At 36.3% G+C, this 17,635-nt stretch overlaps 1 protein-coding gene across 1 annotated transcript in view; it reads left to right on the top strand.

The window, feature by feature from the left end:
• Positions 1-17,635, top strand: part of Rock2 (Rho associated coiled-coil containing protein kinase 2) — a 93,945-nt gene that overhangs the window by 67,144 nt on the left and 9,166 nt on the right. The window contains exons 17-30 of the mRNA XM_032907502.1: positions 272-378; positions 2,106-2,265; positions 5,337-5,497; positions 5,782-5,966; positions 6,664-6,733; positions 8,381-8,484; positions 8,749-8,935; positions 11,395-11,488; positions 11,578-11,672; positions 13,005-13,184; positions 13,332-13,500; positions 15,208-15,278; positions 15,834-15,922; positions 16,380-16,458. Of these exons, the coding sequence (XP_032763393.1) occupies positions 272-378; positions 2,106-2,265; positions 5,337-5,497; positions 5,782-5,966; positions 6,664-6,733; positions 8,381-8,484; positions 8,749-8,935; positions 11,395-11,488; positions 11,578-11,672; positions 13,005-13,184; positions 13,332-13,500; positions 15,208-15,278; positions 15,834-15,922; positions 16,380-16,458 (1,751 nt within the window). The remainder of the gene's footprint in view (positions 1-271; positions 379-2,105; positions 2,266-5,336; positions 5,498-5,781; positions 5,967-6,663; positions 6,734-8,380; positions 8,485-8,748; positions 8,936-11,394; positions 11,489-11,577; positions 11,673-13,004; positions 13,185-13,331; positions 13,501-15,207; positions 15,279-15,833; positions 15,923-16,379; positions 16,459-17,635) is intronic.

Here is a 17,635-nt window from a genome sequence, read left to right on the forward strand (position 1 = left end):
ACCCTCAAACACATTAATTCAAATAAAAATTATAAAGTAAAATTAGAACATTACAATTATGTTCATACAATTTGTGAACAAAAGATGTATTTTCAATTAGCGTCATTTAAATTTAGGTTGTTGATTGAGTTCTAGTAAATTAACTTTAAAGTCCTGTTCTGACAGGTTCTAAAACTCTTGCTCACAAATAACAACTCTAAAATATAAGATAGATAATTTTTAATGAAATGCATTTTGAGTATGTTGTTTTAAACAATGCTTTAATTTTTAGGTAGAATATCTGGGTTGGAAGAAGATTTGAAGAGTGGCAAAACCTTACTAGCAAAAGTAGAGCTGGAGAAGAGACAGCTGCAGGAGAAGCTCACTGACTTAGAGAAGGTAGGCATGGCATGCTGTACTTTGTGTGTAAGAAGAAAGCAGTGTGATTTTAGATGAGAGATGTGACCAAAATAAGAGAACAACTAAATTGCTATTTAAGGTAGAGTATTTCCATATGTAAATGGGCTCTTTTGTATTTGGACTTGATATGCAAATAAGGGCTAAAACTAATACCATAAAGGCAGCCCTTGGTATGCTGGGCTATATAAAGGAAGGGCTTCAGTGTATATAATGATGATGCTTTTCTAGAGACCCAGGAGAAATTAAGACTTTAAGATATATATTTTATTCTTTGAGAATTTTATACAATGTAGAAAATTCAAATTTTGACTGGGATATCTTAAAAATTAAAATATTTCTTGTGACAAGCACAAGAGTTGCTTTTTTTAATACTACAGATACAATTATTTCTAGTTAATATTTTATTTTCATTTGTTTATTCACCTGGTGAGTTCCTGGCTTGACAAAATAGTAATAATAAAGCCCTAGGTAATTTTAATGTATTATATGCAAGCAAAATGCTAGCTGTTTGGACACAGTGTGCCTTTCAGATATAGAAAATGAGCCCTTGACATGATTGATCAGAGAGGTGGGCTAGAAAAAAGTAGAAGATAGCCACTTGAAGAAAACTGAGAGTAGAGAACAGCAGTGGTTGGTTTGCTTGTTTAGTGAGTATTTTGGAGTATGGCGTCAGCAAACTAATCCTTTGAGGGTCAGATAATGAATACTCCAGGTTTATTGGCCATGTAGTCTGTGTTGCAAATGTTGGGGCACATGTAGAAAATAGACTGACTTCTGTTATCCAAGATTTTCACACTTAGAATGTGTCTGGTTAGCATGTAGCTTAGTGGTAGAGTGCTTACTTGGTATGTCCAAGACCCTGAGTTCATTCTTCAGCATAACAGAAAAATATCTACTATTTGGGCAGTAAAACATCTTGAGGGTTTTTGTTGTTGTTTAATATAATTAGATTAAAACGTCACGTTTTGTTTGAGACAGAGTCTTAACTATGTAGGCAAGGCTGTCCTCAAACTTTCAGAAATCTGCCTGCCTTTGCCTCCCAAATGATAGCCATTAGCTACATTTTTAAATTTTGAGAAAATGCTTTAGGAAGAGAGACCCTGTATCTAAAGAATACCATCATCCTGCAGCTAGAGAGATGGCTGAGTAATTAAGAGCATTTGTTTTTCTTGCAGATGACCCAGGTTTTATTCCCAGCATTTACAGTGTAGCTTACAAACACCTTTAACTCCAATTCCAGGGGATCTGTCACCCTTTTCCAACTTATATGTGTACCAGGCACATATGTGGTATACATACATATACATGTACAGAACAACACAAACACACACATTTACAATAAAATCTTTTTTAAAAAAGGTAAAACTAGAGGTAGCTGGGGAAACTTCAGAGGTGACAGGAAGATGAGAGCAGGGATACAGTGTCAAACTGCATCAGTGGATAGTGTCAGGTGCAGATTAGAGAAATAGTAAGAGAGGCTGAGAAGTGGTAAGAATAGCACTGATCGTTTAACTGAAATTAAACAGGCTCAATTCAGATCTCAAAACAACAGTGTGAATGTGTGGTAGAGTCCATTGGTTACTGTCACAATAAGCTCAGATGAAGAAGGAAAGGAAAATACTGAACATTCATAGTGAGACTATTTAAAAGTAATTTTAAAAGTTTTTGAAATTCTGTTAATAGTTACCATTGGAAATGTCTCATAGGAAAAGAGCAACATGGAAATAGATATGACATATCAACTGAAAGTTATACAGCAGAGTTTAGAACAAGAAGAAGCTGAACACAAGACCACAAAAGCACGGCTAGCGGATAAAAATAAGATCTATGAATCCATTGAAGAAGCTAAATCAGAAGCCATGAAAGGTATGCACTGAGGGGTATTCCTGCAACATTTTCCAAGAATCTAGAGTCAGTCTTGATTTTATGAAATATTTATTTATTGGCAAGTATTGGGAGCTGAAAGGAAGAAAATTAGTAAGGAAATATTATATACATCTTTTTTTTAACCTTTGATCCATTGCAATAATTTCTAAATACTAAATTATTCTACCATATTTTTAGGTCTTAAGAACGTAGTGTTTCAATGGTACTGGTGGTAAAAAGTGTGCAGTGTGACCTTCTATATCTACTGATATTGTAGAGATGTCCTTTGACATACAGTTACTATAGTGTGATATTTCACCAGCTATGTTACAGAATTATTGATAGTTACGTATGACAGGGACCTACATAGTAGCTGGTCCACCTAGACTCAGAAGTAACTCACTGAGTATTGTAGACTGACATACTAAAGATGCCAGTTAGGTTTTTTAAAGACATATCATATTAATAGATTCCAAAGTTAACTTCCACAAACCAGTCTTTGCTTTAGAGCTGTTTTAGGATAGTTTCTCGATTATTTATTATTAACATAGATTTGAAATTACAGAAATAATCAGTACTTGAAAATTTTTATATCCACATCTTAAAACACTGAAACAGAAATTTTACTTCTTATTGAGGCATAATATGAATAGCTTAGCCTTTCAGTCTTTAACTATAATCAACATTTAGCTTTTCTTATTATAACCAATTTAGTTTAAAGAACTAATTCAGGATGATTAGAAATGAAACAAGGCATGAACAGTAACGTATGACTTCAGTCTCAGCACTCAAGAGGCAAAGGCAGGTGAGTTTCAGGTGGGGCTACACAGTGAGACCTGTCTCGAAAGCAAAAGAAGACAAAGCCCCAGAGAAATGAAGCAGGCACTTTACTTAGAAAGTATACTCTGAAGAGATAAGCTGATGAGCTGTATATTTCCTTGTCTGTGGCCTAGAAGAGAATTACATTATTTTTGAGATGTAATTTATTTGCAGTAAAGTATAAACAGTTTTGATGTTTGTTACACTCATAGCTACCACCAAAGCAAGTGTAGAATATGTTTACCACCTCAGTAAGTTTCCATGCTTCTTTTAGTCTCTGCACCAATATTACATGATTTTTTTAATGAAATTTTTGTTTGTTTTGTTTTTTAAAACAGGGTTTCTCTGCGTAGCCCTGATTGTCCTGGAATTCTCTCTGTAGACCAGGCTGGCCTTAAACTCAGAGATCTGTCTCTGCCTCCCCAGTGCTGAGATTAAAGGCTTGTGCCACCACTACCCAGCAAATATCTTTATTTATTGAATAAGTGAATGCATTTACTTGCTATTTTCCAGACTGACAAAAATGAAACAATCAGTGTAATGTAACTTTGACTGTTTCCATTGGTCAGTTGGAACACTAATACATGATATGTGATGACTTTCTAATATTCTACACATAAGCACACAACACTTATCTGAAACATGCTCTGTGTACTACTACATGTTATCACCTCAGTAGATGAAGAACATAGGTTGAACAGTTATTACCAGTGTGACCTTCTTTTTGCTTTAAACTTTGCTGATACCTGTATGGGTATAATGATGGTGATGTTAGGTTGTGAAAATGAAGTGCAGTTATACATATAAAGCTTGTAGGGAATGTTTCATTTATCTGTGTACAGTTTTAAAGACCCTTCATTAAATATTTTCAATTCTGGTCAGGGAGATGGTTTGATGAGTAAAGTTTTTGCTGTGTGTGGATGAGTGAGTCTGTGTAAAAGCCACCCACCTTATATCCAGTGCTCAGGAGACAGAGAGAGGAAACCCCTGGGGCAGCTCATTAGCTAGACAGCCCAAATTAGTGGGTTCTGCGTTCACCCAGAGACCTTGCCCCCATTATATAAACTGGAGGGTAAACAAGACAAATATCTGACATCAACTTTATGCCCCTCTACCATGTGTAAAGACATGTAAACTTAAAAAAATAAAATTTAAGAAAAGCCCTGAAAAATCATGTATTTAATTTTTACCTAATGAAACTTTTTGTAAATGATAGTTAGATGCTAAACATTAGGTGTGAGAGAACAGAGGAATCCTACTTAGATATGAACTGAAATACTAATCAATTAACTAACATTTAAAATTGAACTTAATACACTTTGCTGATTACCTTAAGATAAAATGTGCTTTTAATTTTTCTGATTGATGAGTTAGGTTTAGTGCACATCATTAAGAAAAATGAAGGGAAGTATAACTGTAAAAAACGAAGATTACCTACAATCCTACTGAGTAATCTAGTAGATTTACTCCATTTTTTTTTTTTTAACATTTTATTAATTCTTCAAAAATGAAACAACAGCACTGGAGAGATGGCTCAGCTGTTAACAGCACTGACTGCTCTTCCAGAGGTCCTGAGTTCAATTCCCAGCAACGACATAGTGGCTCACGACCATCTGTAATGGGATCTGATGCCCTCTTCTGTGTGTCTGTAGACAGAGACAGTGTACTTGCATACATAAAATAAATAAGTAAATAAATATTCAAAAGAACCAAACCACAAACAAAAAAAACAGAAAACACTGAGGATAAACGAGCACTTCATGTCTACCATATATCTGGCAGTATTTTTCTTTTTTCCCATATTCAGGAGATTAAATACTGTTACCATCCTAGATGGAAGGAAATTGAGGACAGAGAAGTTAACTTACAAATAATTAGTAAGTCACAGAGCCAAGATTTAGGCTCAGAAAGTTTGATTCCTGAATCTTTCTATCTCTCCAAACACTTACATAATAATGTACTAATATAGAAAGTCATGAAATATGCCTGGAATGTTTTATTGAAAAATGTCAGTATCTTACAGAGACACTAAGACAGAATTATCTTTTTTCCATTAGAATGGATGTAATATCACAAGTAGTATGATATACATTCTATACTCTGCAAATGAAACTCCTGTAAAATTTATAATATTCCAAATATATTTAAAGTGATAAAATGTTCAGTTAAAAACAACAATATAAGATAGTACCACTTGTTTTTAATTAAAATGTAGTTCCAAGTTATAATTGTATCTACTTTTATTGTAATAGAAATGGAGAAGAAGCTGTTGGAAGAGAGGTCTTTAAAGCAGAAAGTGGAGAACCTACTCCTGGAAGCCGAGAAGAGATGTTCTATATTGGATTGTGACCTCAAACAGTCTCAGCAGAAACTGAATGAGCTGCTGAAGCAGAAAGATGTGCTGAATGAGGATGTAAGTATGAATTAGATTAATTAAAAAAATTAATTAGCCAATAATAAATTTCCTTCATTAGGGAGGGCTAATGGTGAGTGCATTATATTGTAATATTCTGTAGAATCTGTTGGTTTTTAATAGATTTGGTGATAGAGTAAATTAACCATAATTGAAAAGTTTTGTTACTTTTCAAAGACATTTTATTTAAAAATATTATTGTAATGTGATATGAATAAGAAAAGCATCACTCTTGAGAAAAATAATTTACTCAAATGTCAAGTATACAATTTACTTTTTTTCAGGTTAGAAATTTGACATTAAAAATAGAGCAGGAAACTCAGAAGCGTTGTCTTATGCAAAATGACCTGAAGATGCAGACCCAGCAAGTTAACACCCTAAAAATGTCAGAAAAGCAAATAAAACAAGAAAATAATCATCTTATGGAAATGAAAATGAACTTGGAAAAGCAAAATGCTGAACTTCGAAAGTAAGTTAATTGATTTAGACAGTTTGATGAAGAGTTTCTTATATTTGTGTGTGTATGTCTGTCTGTCTTTCTGTGTTTCTCTGTGTGTGTTTGTGTCTCTCTGTGTGTGTTTTATTGGTATTTACTTAAAATGAAAGCCAGATCTGGTGATGATTTCTATAATGCCAATACTTGGGAGGGTGGAGCAAAAAGATTTGAATTCCAGAGCCTGCTTATCTAGCAAGATAAAAATGAAATAAAACTGAAAATGCAAGCACACGTTGCATTAGCCGTTGGATTAATGGCATGATTTGTTTTTTTGTTATTTTGTTGTTGTTACTGTGTATAAAGTTTCACTGTGTAGCTGTGGCTGGCCACAAGCTTCCAGGAATCTTTTTATCCCTCAGTCTCCAGAGTACAAGGGTATAAGTTACCACACCTGGCTTGCAGTTGTGTAGATTCTTGTTTTTGTTTTTTGATGTATGGTCTCATGAAATTCTCCAGGCTGGGTTTGAACTCATGGTCCTTCCTGCCTCAGCTTCCCAGTTGCTGGGATTACAGACTCTGACAGCAGGCCTGTCAGGGATGAGAGCTTTTAAAAGGCATTGCTAAAGTTAGCACTGTCATGAAAATGACTTGATTTCAGGGAGTCTTACTTTGCAAAGTGGCTAGGTTAAGATGTATGTAAATTACTGACGATGACTTTCTGTGTTCACAGAGAGCGGCAGGATGCAGATGGGCAGATGAAGGAATTGCAAGACCAACTTGAAGCAGAGCAGTATTTCTCAGTAAGAGACTTCCTGCAGAACTAGGAGAATGGTTGTCTTTTAATTGAAATAGCTATTCACTTGATGTGTGTTCATTTTTAGGTCTAGGCATGTAAGTATGCCTGGTACCCTGCAGGTCAGAAGAGAGGAAGAGGCTTAGCTTTTGTTTGTTTGTCCTTGCTTGCTTTGGTTTTGGGTTTTTAAGACGGCCTCACTCTCTTCCTAGGCTAGCCTTCAATTTACAAACTTGCTGCCTCCGCATCCTGAGTGCTGGGATATTAGTAGTTTATCACCACATCAGACAGATTTGGATGACGTCTTACATGGCTCATAAAAAGCAGCCAGAGGATTGGGGAAGTAGCTCACTGGTAAAATACTTGTTGCCGGGAGGAGGTTCTGAGTTCAGTACACAGCACCATAGAGTATAAAAAATACCAGGCAAAAAAACCATAGTTTAAGAGAAATCCTTAATCCTACTGGTTTGGTGGCGTGTGGCTATAACTGCAACTAAGCAGGCTAAGGTGGGAAGGTGACGTGAGCCTATAACATTGAGTACAGTCTGGACAACAGAAAGGGAGATGCTGTTTCAAAAAAAGAAATCAGCTATTGTTCCTAGGTTATAATTCTAAGCATATGCTGTTACTATTCTGTGAAGCCATGTGATGCCTTTTGTGGAGATTATGTGGTTGGTTTTTTGTTGTTGTTGTTGTTGCTGTTGTTGTTGTTGTTTTTTGTTTTGTTTTTTTTTTTTTCTTTTCTTTTTTTCGGAGCTGGGGACCGAACCCAGGGCCTTGCGCTTGCTAGGCAAGCGCTCTACCACTGAGCTAAATCCCCAACCCCGTTGCTGTTGTTTTTTAAGTAATTCATTTTTTATTTTATTTGTGTTGGTGCTTCACCTGAACATAAGTCTGTGTAATGGTGTTGGATACTGGAGTTACAGACAGTTGTGAGCTGCTGTGTAGAGTGCTGGGAATTGACCCCTAGTCCTGTGGGAAATGTCATAACTGCTGAGCTGTCTCTTCAGCCCAAATACATGCTTTTGTAATGAAAGGAATAAAATTGCATATTGACCTTTGTGGTGTTTTTGAAACCACTGTAAAAATATTTTCCTTCCTTCCTTTTTTTCGTATGTATGTATGTATGTATGTATGTATGTATGTATGTATGTATTTATTTATTTATTTATTTTTTGGGGAGAGACAGTTTCTCTGTGTAGGCCTGGCTGTCCTCAAACTCAAGAGATCCTCCTGCCTTTGCCTCCCAATTGCTGGAATTAAAAGGGATGTGCTTCCACCTCCCAGCAATATGAAGTATTTGTATGTAGTAGTTCCGTTGATCTGTCAGCTTAAAGAGAAAAAGAAAGATCAATGTTTTTCATCACCTCTTTCTTTATCCTACCATCTTGTACATTTAACTGGAATTACAATGTAACATCCAGTTGAATTATTAGAAGTTGAGTATGCTGTGGCATGCAATCTACCATACAAATGTATGTTTATTAATTGGTGACTAGAAAATGGGAAAGCCCACAAACCTGTTGATTTCTCAGAAGCCCAAAATTACTCAACATAAAAAAAATGTATATATTCAGCTTTTTGCCTTGCTGGCTTTTGAATGAAAGTTATATACTTGATAATAATGGGCTTGCATTTCTGTTTTGCTGCTTAGACCCTCTATAAAACACAAGTTAGAGAACTTAAAGAAGAAAATGAAGAGAAAACTAAACTTTGTAAAGAGTTGCAGCAGAAAAAGCAGGATTTACAGGATGAAAGGTAAGGACAGGGCCCTGTCTCTTGTCTGTAGGTAAGTTCTCTTACATAATTCCTAGTCTCTTTCCCACCAAGGAAAAAAACGTCTGTTGAAAGTTAAGTAGACAAAGAGTTTTGACTTCATAATGAAAATTGATCATTAAAATCCCATCTCCAAGGGATTTGGGACTTAGCTTAGGTAGAATATGTGATTAGAATGCATGGTACCCTGAGTTCAATCCCATTGCATCTATGCCTGAGTTCTTATGCTGTGTCTCTGAACTGCAGAGACTCCTTGGCTGCCCAGCTGGAGATCACCCTCACGAAAGCAGACTCTGAGCAGCTGGCTCGCTCCATTGCTGAGGAGCAATACTCTGACTTGGAAAAAGAGAAGATCATGAAAGAGCTGGAAATCAAAGAGATGATGGCTAGACACAAACAAGAGCTTACTGAAAAGGACGCTACAATTGCATCCGTAAGTAAAATTCTTGGGTTTATAATTGAATTGCTGTGTCATAAAACCTCAAACATCTGGGAATTGTCAGTTATAAATTTAAAATATGGCTATATTTATTATCAGGTTCTAACGGTTTAAAGAAACATTCTGAGGAAAGACCGAAAAAGCAGTCAGTCTCGTGCTGACCTACTGAATGCCAGCCACAGTGAGGGGGTGAATAGTTCATAGAGGAGGTACATATACAAGACCTTTGTGTGCAGCCAGTAGGAGAGTAGGGGACAGTCAATAAATGGTTTTGGAATAAGGGGATTTTGGGGTGAAAGGAATAAAGTTAGATCCTTACTTATTAGGTAAAGTGTACCTCGTTTAAGAACTAAATGTGAAAAATAAAATCTTGAAGCTATCAGATAAACTAAAACTTACATGTGACAGACAGCCTGAATAACAAAGAAAAGATACTTGGAATATGTATATTCAACAGATTAATATCTAGAATCCATACAGAACCCCTGGGACTCAGTGAAGTAGATGAAAGCATTTAGAAGAAAATTGTCTAAAAGAGCTCAAGTACATGAGTGCATGCTTCACTTAACTCTTCTCCAACAAAGTCAGATGAGTGCTACAGCTTTGAAATACCACACCTGAAAGTAAGACCTGACAATTTCACATGTGTGCAAAACGGCTTTTTAAAAACCGACAAATGAAGAGTTAAATTCAATTTAATAAGTTTAATATAGTCAGTAGTATAACAATTGGTAAAGTTAAGTATATGGTACAACCCCACGAAAGTCCACACTAAGATATCTGCTAAACAAACTGGCACAATGCTTATAGCCCATAATTCTTATGAAAAGCAAACCCGGGGTTGGAGATTTAGCTCAGTGGTAGAGCACTTGCCTAGCACGTGCAAGGCCCTGGGTTCGGTCCCCAGCTCTGAAAAAAAAAAAAAAAAGAAAAGCAAACCCTTACATGTTTCTATTGATAAGCAGGTGTGTGTGTGTGTGTGTGTGTGTGTGTGTGTGTGTGTGTGGTGTGTGTGGGTGGTGTGTTTTGGGGTAGACTTGGCTCAGTGCTTAAGAGCACAGACCACTCTTCCAAAGTAGGTTTGATTCTGGTACCCACATGGGGAATCATAGTTGTCTTCTAATTCCACTCCAGCTCCAGAGTGTCCAATGCCCCTTTGTGGCCTCTGAAGGTGCTGCACACATTCTATAAAGACAAAACACTTCTATACATTCAGGCAAAACACTTAGATACATTAAAAAATTAAAAAGATGTAGTACTACATGCTTACATTTAGGAGGAGAAGACAAGAGGGTCAGGAGTTCAAGGATACCCTTGGTTACACAGTAAGGTCGAGATAAAACCAAAACCCTATCTCAGCAAACAACCTGGAAGTTACATTAAGTATTGCTACATATAAATCGTAAATATTACTACATACTATTTCATGTATTTATAATGGAAATTTGCAGTATTTGGTGGGAAAGTTGAACATGAAAATAGAAATAAATAGAAGTTGGATCTAAATGAATTACATCTTATATATCAACAGGGTATTACATTTTGCTGTTCCTTATTTTAATATTAATATAGCCCAGAATTCACAATTCTTCCCTACCTCATCCTCCCAAGTGCTGGAATTGGAAACATTCACCACTGTTCCCGCATAGCATCTTAATTCTCACTATCCTTGTCTGCCTGGGCCTTACTATGTTCATTAATTAGTCTTAATCTTACAGACATCCTCCTGCATCTGTCTCCTGAGTGCTAGGATTAAAGGTATGCCCAACAATGCCTAGCAAGTTTAATTCCTTAATATATTAAGTGAGTCATGATTTTAAAAATCACATACATTATTTCATTCGTTTATAATGGAAATTTACAGTATTTAGTGGCAAGGTTAAACATAATTTTTAATAAAACTTCAGGAAGGAAGGATATGAATATAATCTGAAAGGAATATAGAAAAAGGATTCAGCTTCTTCATTAGAAATTCATTTTTTCTAGCCAAGTGGTAGCACATGCCTTAATCCTAGCACTTAGGAGCAGAGGCAGGTGGACCATTGAGTTTGATATCAGGGCTACACAGAGAAACCCTGTCTCAAACAAAACAAAAAAATCCTCACTTTTAATTTTTAAAATAATATTCCAAAAGAAATACTAAAGTTTTTAAACTTGTTCAGCCCGATGGAACAGAAGCCTTTGTTTTCCCCTCTTTTTAATTTATTAAGTGGTTTTCTTACTAAAGAAAAAAAGAACTGCTAAGATTTTTGAAAGAACGGAAAATTTTAGCATTTTGGGATACATATGAAGTTTTAAGGGAACAGCATTTTTATCAAGAGTAAGACTAGTATGGCAACACAGGGGAAGTTCAGAGGGGAGTGGTGATCTAGTGGTCTCAAGTTGGATTAGTATTTGATAACTAAAATTTTTTAAATTGATATGTAAGGTTTTTTTCTTCTTCTGTTTCTTAGCTTGAAGAAACAAATAGAACACTAACTAGTGATGTTGCAAATCTTGCGAACGAGAAAGAAGAACTAAACAACAAGTTGAAAGATACCCAAGAACGTATGTAATTAGCAAGGGAGTAAAGCTTATTGTGAATGTGCCTAGTAGCTGTAGTATTGTTGTAACTTTAATATTTCTGTTTATTTCAGAACTTTCAAAGTTGAAAGATGAAGAGATCAGTGCAGCGGCTATTAAAGCACAGTTTGAGAAGCAGCTGCTGACTGAGCGAACACTCAAGACTCAAGTATGTCACTGGAATGGAAAAGCAGTTTTGAATTTTGTTTACATTCCTGTCACCTGTTACTTCTAGTGCTATAGGGTAGAAGCTATGCTCAAAGTAATATTATTATTTGAGTAATTTTCTGATTTTTTTTTTTTTTTTTAGTCAAGTTAGTAGAAACTTCATGTATATGGAAGTGTCCTACACTCTCCCAGTTTTGTTTTGTTTTTTTTTTTCTTTTTTGCTGATAGCCCGAAAAGACTCAGATGATCTGAAAGGGCACCTGTGATCATTGATACCCCTCTGCTAGCTCCCACAGTTAGTTGTGTTTGTAGCATAAATATGTGGGTGCTAGTATCATTCTCTGCTGTTGTTTAGGGAACATTTTAGTGCCAGTGCAGAATTCACATCCTTCAGAGTAGGAAGAGGAACATCTGCCTGTTTAAATATCTCTTATAATGAAAGTTGATCAGTAGAAGATGATATCAGATCAAGCCTGTAATTGAGTAGGGAACACATCCAGGGACTGGCATATGCTAGGCAAGCATTCTACCGAAGCTACATTCAGAGCCCTGTAAACACTTCAAATTAGCATTCTCAAAAACAACGAGAAAGTGGGCAAGATAGCTCAATGGGGAAAGGTTCCTACTATCAAAAGTCATGAGAATGAAAAACTAACTAGAATACAGAATGAATATCCGTGAAAGAGCTATGTTAGTTAAAATAAGGCAAAAGATGTGTTGTTGTATGTATGTGTTATATATGTTCACGTGTGTATGTATACACGTGTGGACTGTGCATACGTGCATGCATATAGAGTTCACATGTTGGCTTCTAGTGTCTTCCTATATAACTATCTGCTTTTTTTTTCTTTCTAAATTTTTATTTGCATTTGATTATGTACTCGTGCCCATAGAAGCCAGAAGGGGGTGTTGGTTCTACTGGAGCTGGAGTACTGGGTACTAGACTTGTATACTGGAAACTGAACTCCACTTGTCCAGAAAAACAGAGAGCAGTTTTAACCATTGAGTCATCTGTCCAACCCCTCTCCCTTTTTTCACTGAGACAAGATCTCTCATTAAATCTAGAGAACATAAATTGGGTGAGACTTAAGGAATTCTCCTGTTATTTCCACTGCATCACGGTGCCTTGCTTTATTCATGGGTGCCACGGTTCTGAACTCTGGTGCTAGTGCTTGTACAGGAGACACTTTACTCACTGACATCTCTCCAGGCCAAAAAGTATTTCCTTAAAACCCTGTGTACAGGAAAGGAATTACTAGTGATTATGTAGCTTATAATCGATAAGTTTCTGAATAAAACACCAACATAATTTATTATGTGCTTATTTTTTAAGGCTGTGAATAAGTTGGCAGAGATCATGAATCGAAAAGAACCTGTCAAGCGTGGTAGTGACACAGATGTGCGAAGAAAAGAAAAGGAAAACAGAAAATTACATATGGAGCTTAAGTCTGAACGTGAAAAATTGACACAACAGATGATCAAATATCAGAAAGAACTGAATGAAATGCAGGCTGTAAGGATACTCTTTTACACTGAACACATATTTTAAAAACAATTATTTTCTTATCTTTGGTTGCAGAGCATTTCTATTAGTTGTTATTACTGAACTGCAACTCACAATTACAATGTACATTTCATCTGTTAATACATTTTCTTACAGCAAATAGCTGAAGAGAGCCAAATTCGAATAGAACTGCAGATGACCCTGGACAGTAAAGACAGTGACATTGAACAGCTGCGGTCGCAGCTCCAGGCCTTGCATATTGGTATGGACAGTTCCAGTATAGGCAGTGGACCAGGGGATGCTGAGCCTGATGACGGATTTCCAGGTACACGTCTTAGTTAGCCTTGCATTTGCCTTAAATTTAAGTCAGGTGATTGCTTTAATTCCACGAAGGACTTTACTCTTGGGGAAAAGGTTGGTCGTTTCTTTAAGGGAGAACCTACTTCATGTGACCTTTTGGACTTGTTTGATTAAAAACAAACAAGCAAACAAATTCTAAATGTTTAGGAGTTTAGCTCACATGTAGTGCCTATCTGTTTAAGTTTTTCACTTTTTTTCTTCTCTTCTCTCTGCCTCACTTTCTTACTTGTGGGTATGTAGTCCATATCACTCAGTCACACACTATGGAATCCATGTCCTTCACCTACCAGCGGTCCTCTACCTCTCTCAATATTGCCACTAAGCCCTCCAGTTCTCACATGCTTCTTGACTCTGACTCTGAAGAAGATTCCTTGCCTTACTTACCTAGTTCATCGGAGCCTATTAGTACAGGTGATATCTGAAAAAGATCTTACTGTCTTTAGAGTTCTCCCAGCTACTTAATTTGTTTTTTGTTTTTTTTAAATTATAACATTTAACTAACATCTCCTTGCTCCGACATGCTGTTTAGATGCAGTAAAAAGTAAATTGCTGCATGAACTGTAATTTGCATTTAAGGCAGTTTTCAAATAGCTTGTAATTGTATTTGCTAGATCGTTTGATTTTTGCCAGTTTTCCAGAAACAAAGCAGTATGTTCTGTATCCTTGAAAATGCATGGCTTCATCTATTTTCAGGCATTTCTGTAGTTCTATATCAAGAGTGACAGTACCGAATATAAAAATACATGACTTGTTTGAAAGAATGTGTTGAGGTTTTCACTGTGTTTTCATGTCCACAGTGTACTAAGTCTTCAGAAACACATGAAACAATTTGACTTGGTTTTCACCCTGAAAAGCCTCACAGGTGAAATGCCTGGGGACTCCCATACGTGTCTTCTAAACTCACAGAGGTTCTCACTGATCTCTTTAGACTCTAATTTCCCTATCTGTATGAGGGATAGAATTCGGTTGTGTGGAACTGTGCAGTATAGACAACTTAGTACAGTTAGTGCATAGTAGTTTAAACCTGTAATGATTTGCATTATTAGAGTATTCTCTTAGAATGGCATCCCCTCTGCCAATTTCATTTGAAAAATAGGGTAAAATTTATTAGCACAGAGTCTAATGACTTAAGATACTTTCTTTTGTTCATTGTAGAGCTTTACTGATTTTGATATTAGCTTTACTACTGATTGGAGCTTAGAAATCTTGGTTATACTGTTGCTTCTTCAACGTTTGCTCTGTATTTTACATAATGAAGATAGCCATTCTAAAATTCCCTGTTTTCTGAACACATGCTCATTTAAAGTGCTTTTTACAGGAGAGTATATATGTGCTACAGCTCTAGTCAGCTTGGTCTCCACAGGAAGAATAAAGGGCTTGATGTAGAATTGCAGTGAGAAGAGCTCAATGGCTCCTGTGCTGTGAATTTTGCCTGTGCATGAATTTAATCAGTGAAGTATTTTGAGTATTTATTTCTGATGTCATGTGACCTGTATTTTGTTCATGCTTCTACTCAGTATGTGTTAAATTACAGTAACCCAGGTACTGTATGATTGAAATTCTGAAGTGCAGATTTGATTAGCTTGTGACTTCTGCATTAAAATTTTACTAAATTTCTAATTGTCAGGGGCAATCAGTTTATTTATCCTTAACTCGTTATGCTTACTTGTAGAATCACGATTAGAAGGATGGCTGTCGTTGCCTGTGCGGAACAACACTAAAAAGTTTGGATGGGTTAAGAAGGTAATTAGTGCTTTCAAGTATGGTTCCTTTGACTTCTAATTTAACTCTACCCATTTTCCTCTTGGAGTTGTAGGGTGGCCATGCCTATACTTCTGGACATACAATACTGGTTTATATTTTCTGATTCTGTTTATCAGTGTAGAAGAATTTTTACTTTCCATGGGTTGTTACTGAAATGGGCTTTGAGGTTATTATGTAGGAGCCTGTTGTTTTGGTGCTGTTGTGTCCTGGTGGGCAGCAGCTCTAGATACGGTGGGAGGGCTGTTTTTCTGTGCTACTGTGTTTCTTGTTCACTTTGACTAGGCTGATGCAGGTTCACTTTTTATGTAGATCTGAAAGCTTAAAATATATCAGTTTCAGTTTTATTGTTACAGAAAAATAAATAAAAATCTATAAGTAAATCTGTTGTTATTTTAAGGAAAACTTTCCTAAAGCATCATTAATGCTTTTTATTTACTTTAATAGAATATGGCCTTATCACAAGAATAGAATTTCTTATAAAAGAAAATAAATATAATACAGTGATTTCATCAGTTTCTTTCTTCTTTTTAACAGTATGTGATTGTAAGCAGCAAGAAGATTCTTTTCTATGATAGTGAACAAGATAAAGAGCAGTCTAACCCTTACATGGTGTTAGACATAGAGTAAGTATCAGACTTAGGGTAAAGTCTTGATGTGAGAGGAGTAGAACTGTGTCTATCATGGCCATCACAGTGCAGCTCTCATTCTACTACATTTCCCTTTGATTTCCTTATATGTGTGATAGGGAAGACATTATATTTCATGACTCTTTAGTTATCTTAAAAGTTACTAGAACAATAAAGATAAGCTAGTCAACCAGGTGAACACCTTTATCCCAGCATTTGATGGGCAGACAGAGGTGGATCTCTTGAGTCTGGCATGGTCTACAATAGTGAGTTCCAGGACAGCCAGAGACATAGCAACAATAGAAACAACAACAAACAATCAAGCTAGCATATTAGCTTTTAACGTGAGTCAATAAATAGCTGATTTTTAACTTCTGTTAAGTATAAGATAACCAATGTGATAAAATCCTTGAGTAATAGTTTACTTATTCCTTTCTTTAAAACTCTTCTGTAGCAAGCTATTTCATGTCCGACCTGTTACTCAGACAGATGTATACAGAGCAGATGCTAAAGAAATTCCAAGGATATTTCAGGTAAACATGTGTTTGTTTTTTCACCCTTAGACGTTCTCATGTGACATGTTTTAGATTCCTTTCTTTGCAGTATCATCTCCCCTTCTGGCTCAGCTCCGGTTGGGGCAGTTGGGTCTTTCTAGTGTATTGCTTCCGTCTGAGGCCAGCACTGGCTTGTTTGTTGGTTTATGGTGTGCTTCTGAGCTCTGTTGTACCTTTCACAAGATTGGTTGTTGTTTTTTAGAACGTGAACTTAGTTCTGTTTTGACTTTGTTCTCAACTTAGGAAATTTTGAAAAGTCACTTACCAAGTTGAAAGCTGTAGCACTTTTACTTTTTATTTAAAACACCAAGTTTCTCCTTTTATTGTCTCCATTGAAACTATTTTCAAACCATAAGGCCTAGAGAGCCGGCTTGGTGCTTAATAGCTCTTATTGCTCCATCAGAGGACCAACATTCACACCAGGTGGCTCACAGATACCTGTAACTCTAGCTTCATAGGTTCCAGTTCCCACTTCTGACCTCTGTAGGCATTGTGCACAGACACACACACACACACACACACACACACACACACACACACACCTCTGAAAACACTATAAAAGTCACTGCCTGATCTGATTTACTGTAGGAGAGCTTTTTTTTTTTCCCCCTCTGAGTGCTTATGTGGTCTCATTTGGACATTTATTTGCATATCTTTTTTCCCCCCTTTTATCCCTCAACTCTCCAAATATCTAAAATGTGCATATAGTTTCCCCACTTTGCTATTACTCGGAAGTGTAAACAGCAATTGCTATCGTTGTCATAGTGGACTTTGGCTTATTTGAATAGGGAGGTACACTGGATACTGAACACAGAGCTTTGACCTTCCACTCAGCTATACTTCTATCCCTCTCTCAGAGGAATGAAGGAAAAACCCACCTAAAATCCATTAAGTATAAATTTGTCTTTTGTTGGCCTATTCTGATAGTTTTGCTGCAGCAAAGTAAAGGATACTAAATCAAAAGTAAGGAGACAAAGTGACTGTCTCATGTCTTATGCGAACTCTGTCTTCCTTGAGATGGAAAATCATGTCTCAGGCTTTTTATGCATGCTAGGTAGGCGTGCTGACACTGAGCCATGTTCCTAGGCTACATAAACTCTTGACCAGGTAACCTGCTTAGGTTTGAATTTCAACCGTATTTTGCTCTGGTTGAGTA

The sequence above is a fragment of the Rattus rattus genome, chromosome 7 (assembly GCF_011064425.1).
Source record: "Rattus rattus isolate New Zealand chromosome 7, Rrattus_CSIRO_v1, whole genome shotgun sequence".
Lineage (NCBI taxonomy): Eukaryota > Metazoa > Chordata > Mammalia > Rodentia > Muridae > Rattus > Rattus rattus.